The sequence below is a fragment of the Triticum aestivum genome, chromosome 2B, assembly GCF_018294505.1.
Source record: "Triticum aestivum cultivar Chinese Spring chromosome 2B, IWGSC CS RefSeq v2.1, whole genome shotgun sequence".
NCBI classification, from domain to species: Eukaryota; Viridiplantae; Streptophyta; class Magnoliopsida; order Poales; family Poaceae; genus Triticum; species Triticum aestivum.
The window spans coordinates 141,408,029-141,418,512 of record NC_057798.1 but is presented as its reverse complement, the minus strand read 5'-3'; the positions used below and the strand labels follow the sequence as shown (position 1 = coordinate 141,418,512).

General features: G+C 42.9%; 1 protein-coding gene and 1 long non-coding RNA gene across 3 annotated transcripts; one reads left to right on the top strand and one right to left on the bottom strand.

The window, feature by feature from the left end:
• Positions 1 to 828: 828 nt before the first annotated feature.
• Positions 829 to 8,604, bottom strand: LOC123043931 (uncharacterized). Its single transcript, XR_006419727.1, has 4 exons — positions 7,454 to 8,604; positions 7,036 to 7,356; positions 2,419 to 2,604; positions 829 to 1,545 (listed from the first exon to the last, which is right to left on the bottom strand). It is a non-coding gene; the product is annotated as an uncharacterized lncRNA (long non-coding RNA).
• Positions 1,233 to 4,635, top strand: LOC123043929 (tau-cadinol synthase). 2 transcript variants are annotated; one of them, XM_044466536.1, is made up of 7 exons: positions 1,233 to 1,316; positions 2,326 to 2,581; positions 2,836 to 3,208; positions 3,292 to 3,510; positions 3,611 to 3,746; positions 3,909 to 4,157; positions 4,246 to 4,635. In XM_044466536.1, the coding sequence occupies exons 1-7, from the start codon at positions 1,233 to 1,235 to the stop codon at positions 4,537 to 4,539; spliced, it is 1,611 nt and encodes a 536-aa protein (XP_044322471.1). In that variant the 3' UTR covers positions 4,540 to 4,635. The 2 variants fall into 2 exon arrangements, with proteins under 2 accessions (XP_044322471.1, XP_044322472.1); XM_044466537.1 differs by having other exon boundaries at positions 1,233 to 1,361; positions 3,292 to 3,489.
• Positions 8,605 to 10,484: the final 1,880 nt, after the last annotated feature.

Here is a 10,484-nt window from a genome sequence, read left to right as displayed (position 1 = left end):
TAACTAGTCGCCTGCCCGGCTAACTACCTAGTAGTCAATGTGTAACTCTTCTCCCTACTTGTGGATGTGTAGTTTTTACTGTTGGCACACTCTGCACAATCTCATCAGCATTGTCCCACATGAATTGCTGTAAGAGGTGCTCACGTTCGGCCGCGGAGTTGCACACTCTCGTCGGTATAGTCGCACATGCACGAACACAGAGTTACACACATTGATGTTTAGTTGGCAAGAAGACTAGTTGCACACACGTATGCTCCGTTGGTTTGTAATGTTGTCTAGTTGCACGCACATTGATGTTTAGTTGGCTTGTAATGTAGTCTAATTGCACACACGTTAATATTTAGTTGGCAGGAAGACTAGTTGCACACATATGCTCCGTTGGCTTGTAATGTAGTCTAGTTGCACATACATATGCGCAATTGACGCCGTAATATAGTCTAGTTGCACACACATAGTTGGCAGGACTAGTTACACCCATATATGCTCAGTTGGTGCGGCAATATAGTCTAGTTGCACACACGTTGATGTTTAGTTGGCAGGATTATTGACACACACATATTTTCAGTTGGCGCTTCAATGTAGTCTAGTTACATTACACACACATTGATGTTTAGTTGGCAGGAAGGCTAGTTCGTCGAAACGTCCCCACACGGGATCTACTTTTGAAGAGCACGTTGCGATGGTTTCAATAGTGAAAATGGATCTGAATTTCGACATGCAGTTTAAAAGATATGTCTTTTATAATTTTAAAAATCAAAAATTAATGCACAAGAGACGAATATGAGGAGCAGTGACATGTGGACATCCATCACGTGAGAAGAGACTACATAGGGATGATTAATTAACCGTGTCTTTTTAACCACAGGAGCATCACGTGCATTATTTGAAAAAAAACAGACCGCCCAGGCACGCTAGCGGGCGCCCAGCCGCCTGCTAGACGCGTCCAAAAAACAAAGCTACTCGGAAAACAGACGGCTGCGCGTGGGTCTTCGCGTGATTGACAGTTCAGCTTGTTCTCCCAATGGAGACGCGAATTAAGTTGGGTCAGAGGTGTCGTTTTAGCTGACTATTCTTTGTACAGAAAACATTAGATGGTGCCCTTCCCTGTTCAAAGACGCACTTTCCTGGATGAGTGCTCCCGCGCAGCCATGCTGTGTATATAAGGCCGTCGGCCGTTCCAGGTTTTCTCAAAGCCACACCACTACACCAGTTACCAGGCAACACATTTTCACATGGCGTCCCATGATGCCATCACCACCGCCACCGCCGCCCCCGCCGCCGCCGTGCCAGAGGTGGCGCCTGTGTTTCATCCCACAGTGTGGGGCGACTTCTTCATCAACTATAATCCAGAACCGTTACAGGCATGCTTCATCTTGCTACAGTAGTAATAACAGCATCTGGGAGCAGTGCATTTTCAGTCTCTCCATGTTTTTCTTTCGGTTTTATGTGTGAAATCCCAGTTGTTTCATGGCCTAACCGAAAGTTACCTGCTGGTCTGGAGCCCTTGTTGAGATATGCCTGGATTCTGTTTATTGGCTCGCCTAGCTGTACACAAAAATTGATATTAGTATAATACCATCTTCATACAACTAGCCACGCTTGATTGGCATCCTCCTCTTAATGCTGTTTCCAAACACTTGAAAAAACACAGGACTATTATTAAGTGATCTTATAAATAGTAAAATCATTTGGGAACTACCCTCTACGTGTACACTCTATAGGGGAGTCAACCGTAATACGATGTAAAGGAAATGCGGTCGATGCTAAAACTCAAACAGTTCCCAGAGGGGGACCAAGGGTTGAAACTGAAAGAGCGAGCTACAATCTTTCATAGAAAGAAAATAATAGGACTGATGCTTTCTTACTTCATCTTAATATAGGGATGATTTATGTAGCTTCCAATGAATAGGAAACAAGAAGACCCATGACATTTGATAAACCAATAAAACTTCAAGATTGCATTCAATTACATTTGGAATGTATGACAAAAAAAATACATATTCAGCACGGATAGTCTTTAATGACACCTCTTCTGCAGATTTTGATGTTACAAGTAACTTGAAACTATCATCTCATGTTTCTTATTGTTTCCCTTTGCAGTTTCTATTTATATTTAAAAATGGGACAGTCTGTTTTCCTGTTTGCAGAATAGAAAAACGATTATGTAAAAACAATAGTAACGACTGGTGGCTGCAACTTTAACCAAGAAAAATCTTTCCTTCTAACGCTATTATTTTCTTCCCTTGTCACATGGTTAAATAAATTTCACCATGGACATGGTTTCAGTTAATACTGCATAACATATATTTTGGTAATGCCATGCAGATGTCAGAGGAAAGGATGACAGAGAGGTCCAATCAACTGAAGGAGAAAATAATTGGGTTATTTCCGTGCAGTACCATAGTTGAGCAACTGTACCTTGTAGACACACTCCAACACCTGAGCGTAGATCAACATTTTCATGAACAAATTGACTCCACATTAAGAAGCACTCATGCTGGTGAATTCAATAGCTCTAGCCTTCATGATGTCGCCCTTCGGTTCCGCATACTGAGGCAGCAAGGCTTTTGGGTTTCTCCAGGTATATACTAATAACAAAAGCTCCTGAAATATTGTATTGTTTGTAAAAAAATCTTGTTTTATGTAAGTAGCTGTTGTTAAACTTGGGAGTTTTTTGCTTGATGCAATTACTAATACAGAAACATTACAAGTTTACAATTCACATCGAGTCATGTAATTAAAAGCAACATATATGCAGGCAATGAAGAAGAAAGAATCACCAATGCTAGCCATATATATATGCTCATAAGATGTATCATGTATCTCTTCTTGCAGATGTATTCAGCAAGTTCAAAGACGAAGATGGGGCCTTCCATGTTAACGTAACTAACGACCCAAGGGGGCTATTAAGTCTATACAATGCAGCACACCTTTTTATCCATGGGGAGACAGAACTTGAAGAAAGCATCTCGTTTGCAAGGCGGCACCTCGAATCGATGGAAGGTAGGCTTGAGTACCCATTGGCAGAGCAAGTCAGGCGCGCCCTTCACTTACCACTGCCAAGGACCTTGAAGAGAGTCGAGGCGCTGCATTATATGTCAGAGTACAAACAAGAGCTGATGCACAACTCCTCCATTCTGGAGTTCGCCAAACTGGACTTCAACCTTCTGCAACGTCTCCACTTGAAGGAGCTCAAGGCTCTCTCTAGGTAACATAGCTTTTGCATTTTCCATAAAATGAACCTAGCTGCAATAATGTTTTTATAGAACACTAACAAAAGCTCACTTTCAGATGGTGGAAAAATCTTTACAGAGAAGTGGGGCTAAACTACTCGCGGGACCGCGTGGTTGAGTGCTACTTCTGGGCGTATACGACATACTACGAGAAAGAGTATACACATGCAAGGATGATTCTCGCTAAGATAATCGCAATAATAATAATGACAGATGACACTTACGATGTCCGTGCTACTTTGGTTGAGTGTAAACAGCTCAATGAAGCTATACAAAGGTTGGAGTTGGCATGATGCTGCTTGCATCTTAATTTGAGAATAAAACATGATTCTCAAAATTGCATTCAATGGTGTAGCTAACCATTAGTCTGTATGCAGATGGGAGGAGAATGCTACTTCTCTTCTACCAGAGTACTTGCAGAAGTTCTACCTCAAGCTCATGAGCACCTTCAAGGAGTTTGAGGACGAATTGAAACCGGATGAGAAGTACCGGGTCGCTTTTAGCACAAAAGCGGTACATCATTCTCATCTCAAACCAAAAGATGACTATTTTGCTTACTTTCTATATTTATTTTCCGTTAGCCACAACACCACTATCCAAATCTTTTTTTTAAACTGCACTATCCAAAACTTTCACCGGAAGTACTAATGTGTTTTCCTTTTCCCACTCTTGTAGTTTCAAATATCATCAAACAACTATCTCCAAGAAGCCGAATGGTTTCATCAAAATCACAAGCCAAGATTTAATGATCAAGTGAAGGTATCTAGTGTGTGCTCAGGCGGGCCATGGGTATGTGTTGGGTTGCTAGTTGGTATGAGCGATACTGCAACCAAGGAGGCACTGGAATGGGCCCTCGGCTGCACTGATGCTGTCAGAGCTTGTGCAGAGGTGACACGTTTCATGAATGATCTTGCTTCCTTTAAGGTACAAATTACATCTCCAAGGTTACCACCTATATTGCTTATCCTTTGATCACGACGACACCCCTGATTAAGCATTTGCTTGTTCACAGCGTGGAAAGAACAAAAATGATGTGGCCAGCTCCGTGGAATGCTACATCAGTGAGCACGGCGTGGCGAGTGAGGTCGCCATTGCCAAGATAGGTTCTCTGATTGAAGATGCATGGAAGACTACGAACCAAGCACGCTTTGAGCTCCCTGAGCTGCTGCTTCCGGCTGTGCAGCGAGTCGCAAACATAACGATCAGCATGCCCTTCATGTATGATGACAAGACGGATGCTTTTACGTTCAGCAGCCGTCTTGAGGGGACGATTAAGCGACTGTTTGTCAATCCTATTGACTTCTAGACATGAGGATGTGGTATATGAGTGTCCATGAAATCATCTACTGACAGAAGCGCCAGCACCCCCGTGCTAATGAAAGATATATCAGGACACTTCCAATCTGCTGCACCTTGGCTTGATCATTATCTTTGTGAAATTTGTACTATGAATGCAATAAGGCTTGCATTATTTGCTATTACTTTAAATGCAACAAAAAGTAGTTTTAGTTTTCTTATCAGGCTTACTGTGCATTAGTTGGTGTGTATTTGGATTGTAATCATCAGTCGACTAATTTTCATTTCAGTCTAAGTCGATTTTTCTGTCCAATGAGGCAATGACACATCTTTTCATTTGTTTTTGAGTGTGGTCCGTTACAAAAATCAACTGATTTCAATGCTGGTCTCAGTCGAATTTGGGTTGCTGGACCGTTCACCCCACCCATGCGGGAACACCCCACCCACCCAGTACGTAAAAACGCTCAGCAGATGAAAATTGCTATGGTGACTGGACATTTCTGGAGAAAAAGAAGTATTGGTTCAGAATTGCTAATAAGGTGCAGATTGACACTAAAATCAACTACTGGGACTATACTTGAAATCAGCAAAATAAGGCTTCAAGTTTGTCTGAACACAAAACAAACATTACTTTCAGCTGCTGTGTACAGAACTAGATAGGACAACACTGACTGTGACCCTTCAAAAAACAACACTTGACTGCTGCTTTCAAAATAATCGACGATAAAAATCGAGGGAAACAATAATTGACTAAGCATTGCCTATCTGGTTCTACACATGGTTCACATAGTCCTACAGAAAAAAAAAGACACAACCATGTGAGCTACAGTTTCAGAGCCAAGAAAAAGATGAGCAGTTTTAGCATAGAAGAAAAAAAGAGAGACTCAAAAGATGAAAAAGAAAATTGCAGTTTCAGACTAAGGCCTAGCTAACAGAAATTGTATAGGTCTGTTTTGTCTGAATATTCCTAAGTACTCCCTCTGTAAAGAAATATAAGAGTGTGTAGATCACTATTTTAGTGATCTAAACACTCTTATATTTCTTTACGGAGGGAGTAATGAACATTCTAAAAACCCTAGTATGATTAAAAAACATTTCTGAAAAAACCCCATCATGCATAAACACTGATTTTATTTAACAGCGAACACTGAAAAAGAGAAAAGAGAAAGGGTCAAAACCTGCCGAATGCCGCAAAGGAAGCAGCCCCCCCCACCCACCCACACACCCCACACACCCACACGTCGTGCGACGCCTGTTCGCCACAAAAACCTTGGACTAACTGAAATACTGAATTTTTTTGATAAATACTGAAGACTTTAAACATGTACTGAAAAACTGAAGAACATAAATCAAACCTCATCTGGTTTGTGGTGGGACATAAGCAATGGAGATATAGGCAGTGTGAGAAATGGAATACTGAGTAATGATAACTAAAGGTCTCAAGAACAACTGGTGAGTGAATAAACTGATGAAATAATAATACACAAATGAATAATAAACTGATGAACTGGAGTATTGAGGAGCTAAGGAACTGATTGAAAAAGAAGAAAATGAGAAGACTAATAACTAAAGCAGAAAGAGAGGCTAAAAAGTGAGGGGCTAAATAACTAAAGAGAGTAGGGAAGTTCTAAATTTCTAATGTTTGAAGAAAGGAAATTGAAGAGAGGATGAAGACTGAACAACGAAAAAAGAGAGACTGAGGGCTGAGGTACTTAAGAGAAAATGACCATACAATGAAGAAAGAAAAAGTGAAGATTGAAAAAAGAGAAACTTTGGAAGGAGCGCGACAGGAGGATCTTCCAGCAGAAGGAATTGACTGTGTTCATGTTGGCTGACCTAATCAGCGATCATGTAAAATTATACTATGAGGCGACTGGTCAGGACCAGGTTATTACTTAAAACCTGCCCTGTGAGTAACACCGAGTGTTCTCGAGCGGACTCGATCCTTTCCGGGGCCTGTCCCAGAAGGATGTTGTACTGACTGATTTTTTTCCTCTCTTCTACTATAATGCAAAAGCAGAGCTCCTGCTATTCCCGTCAAAAAAAAAGAGAAACTGATACTGATGAAAGAGAGTGTGAACACTCAAAACATGAATAAGAAATTGAGGTACTAGGAACAGAGAGACTTACGAAAAAAGAACTGAGGTACTAGGAACTGACAGGGTTAAAGAAAAAAATGAGGTACTAGGAAACCAAGGGACTGAAGGAAAAAATGAGGAAAACTAACTGAAAGAAAAAATGAATAAATAACCGAAATGAACCATGCATGCATAAGCAGCATGATCACTAAAGCACCAAAAGTTAGAACTCAAACTGCCCTCCAAAATAATGTAAGCCATTAAATATGAGCTCCACCTATCAATCCGATTATGATCCTGCCCCTTCATAGGAATATATGATTGAACTTTGACTTGCAACTAATAAACATGAAGTGGTTTTGATCTAAGTCGAGCTATTAGAGGGTAATAAAGAAAATTATCTTTGCAGGGGAGTGAGGGCAACCAACTTGTTACTGGTAGTCTGATCGATGTACACTTAGATTATCAATTCTCCGATCCTGCTGAGCTGTATGGTTGGCTTGAGACGGCAATGTTCATGCAAGAAAGCACACTACCATACCATAGTGTGAGGAATTTGGATGAACTGGGATTGGCCTTGAGAGTTACAGCTTGCAATGCTTGATTCAAATATGGTTCAGCTGAAATATCCCTCCACAAACGCGTTTCTTCTGCCACTACATCCACATTGAAACTTGGGTAGCATGGTCTCCTTTCAGTCTTGTGATTGGCGCAAATAGATTGAGTTATTTGTCAACAAACATCATCTTCTGCATACAAGAACAAAATGTCATTCATATCTCTGAAGCAAACTGAGAAAAAAGAGTGAAATAAGCACGTTGGCATAGAAAAGAGCTTGCTTCTCACCAGCTGAACAATGGCAGCTGATCTCAGAAACTGCAGTATGATTACTATCTGCAGCACATATCATGCATGACTTGCAATGAAGATAAATTGAAAGCAACTTCTCACGGATACGGAAAAAACATCAACCATTAGAAATCTATGTGCAAGCAAGCATTGCAGGACCCGTATCAACAGCAACACCAATTGTGTCAGGCAAAAGTGGCGAACTTTCTGAATCAAACTGCAAGTTGGGACATCAGACTTAGAACTGAGCCAGCACACAAAAATAAATCAACAAAAATCTGATGGAAAGAAAATAGAATTTAGTAGAAAGGTAGACATAAAAAAGGCCAAGTTGATAATTCACACCAAATAGCTCAGCAAAAGTACAAGCTGAATACACAATGTGTAGAGAATCCGAACTTGCTAAAAGTACATGACAACTAAACACAAAAGTGGAAATGAAAGACTTAAGTCAGAGATATAAGAGAGAACCAAAAGATACTGAAAACAAAGAATGACAGAAGATCAGGCATGACAAACACCAGGAACCTTGCACACCATAATGCAGTGCTGAAACCATTGCTTGCCCTTCTATGCTAAAAATTCAGGCAGTACAAGACATATCCAGCAGCCAATGAGAACAATAAACGATGCAGCCACAATAACTATGGTCTATGGCACAGTACGGTTTAGTGAGTTCGTCTTCACTTAATTTCGCCAGAAAAGACACACCAGACATTGCTCAAAATTAACAAATTTCACCAGGCAAATGCTCTGCGAGTAGAACACCCACACAATCGTCCCCAAAATTGTTCTGCATAAGATCTCACCGCAGAAGAGAAAACCTCTACAGCAAAACTAGATCTGAAAGCCTAGCTGAAGAAAAAGTACAGACCATGGTGCTGAAATCAAAACCAACAAACAGCCTACCGGCCGATCCACTAATTGGACCAAAAACCACACGATGGGGGAGGTGTGGGGGAGGTGTGGAGACGGGGGGAGGTGTGGCGCACGTCTACTGTCTCGCCGGCGGCGAATGCTGCTTCCGCCCCCATGACCAGGCTTTCTCGCCATGATTGCCCCCACCATTTCCTACCTCCCTCTCCGCCCCCTCCTTCCTTCACCGAACAACTCGCCTCACACGAAAACGCACTGACACGCGGCTGAACGAGAGGTAACCCCATTGCCCCGCCACCGAAACCGGGTCTCCTTTTTCTTTTTCAAAGAAAACCCGATAACCCCACCCCTCAAGAACTGCCTACACACGCGAAGGAACCTGTGATTGAATGCTCAGAGGGAATATGATATCCCAGACCATAGGATTCAAATCCTAGTGCTCGCATTTATTCCTGGATTTATTTCAGGACCTTCGGCGACGCGCATTCAGTGGGAGGTGACGTTCCCGTCGACGACGAGGTATCTACGGCGACTTCGTAAATTTCAAAATGATATGCCGGCTCAGTCTTTCAAAGGTGCTCATAGGGATAAGATGTGCGTGTTGCGTTCATAGAAATGAGTGTATGCGCGTGTATGTGAGTGCTTGCGTCTGTACTGTGCTAAAAAAAGAACTGCCTACACACACGGCCGCCAAAAAGACTAATAGGCCCCCCGAAAAAAATGGATAGGCCAGAAACAGAACACACACGCACTAATTTTTCGAACAGCCATAAAATTTGATCGACCATGAAAATGAAGCCACTCTGACTGAAAATTAGTACTCTCTTCGTCTCGGTGTATAAATCACCGCACGAAAACCAAGTAATCCCAAAACACTTAGGCGCGGTACATTAACTCCTACCTCATTTCTCATTTTTTGACATACATAAAAGAATCAACCACTAAGAGATGTGGGTGTATATGCTTTTAATGACTTGAGCCTACCAAACACGACATGCAGGGGTTAGTTCATCGCATGCAATGCTATTGATTAGCAAATAAACATTAAATTCTCTCGTTTTTCACTCCGCCTTGGTCACGGTGCACAATCTAAAATGACTTATGCACCTGAGCTTCTGTTTTGGTCACTGACCGATCGAAAAACACAAACTCGGAAGCGCCCCTCATTTCGGCAATGAACGTTCGGGCTGACCCACACTCCTCAAACTCAGCTCAAATCTAAGGCGGGTTTGGAAAAGGCCTGGGGGTGTCCGTCACGTCTGTCCGGCCTACGGTGGCCCCACATATATCCCACATTTAAATGAACCCTAGACGAAAGTCAACACACTCCACTCCTCTCTCCATCTATCTATCTATCTATCTATCTATCTATCTATCTATCTATCTATCTCTCTTCCCCCTCTCTTCCCATCCCATCCATTTTCGATTAACGGCGAGCAATGGGAGCAGCGCTGTCTCCGGTGGAGGATCTGGTGGCTCCGATGACTAGGAGAGCCTGCTGCGCGATGCAAAGCCGCGGGACGGGGAGGAGATCACCACTCTAGAGAAGACTAGGCATGGCGTCTGTGCTCGGGTCCGTCCCTGCAGCATCGATAAACCCAACGGCTGAGCTCTGTCTGGCGGCCGGCCCCGTCCACGTCACCTCCTGGGGTCATTGGTGTCTGGCCTTCTCATGCAATAGCCTCAGGAGACTCATTCGACACAGGCTGCCTAACGATCTAGCAGGACTAGTACAAGCGCTCCCAATCAAGTTCATGTTGGGGATCGTTGCAGAAATTAAAAAATTTCTACGCATCACCAAGATCAATCTATGAAGTAACTAGCAACGAGAGAGGGGGGAGTGCATCTTCATACCCTTGAAGATCGTGAGACGGAAGCGTTGCAAGAACGCGGTTGGAGGAGTCGTACACGTAGCGATTCAGATCATGGCCGAATCCGATCTTAGCACCGAACAACGGTGCCTCCGCGTTCAATACACGTGCAGCCCGATGACGTCTCCCGCGCCTTGATCTAGCAAGGAGGAGGGAGAGGTTGAGGAAGAGGGCTCCAACAGCAGCACGACAGTGTGGTGGTGATGGAGTGGCAGTTCTCCGGCAGGGCTTTGCTAAGCTCACGCGGAGGAGGAGAGGTGTTGGGGAGGGGAGGGGCTGCG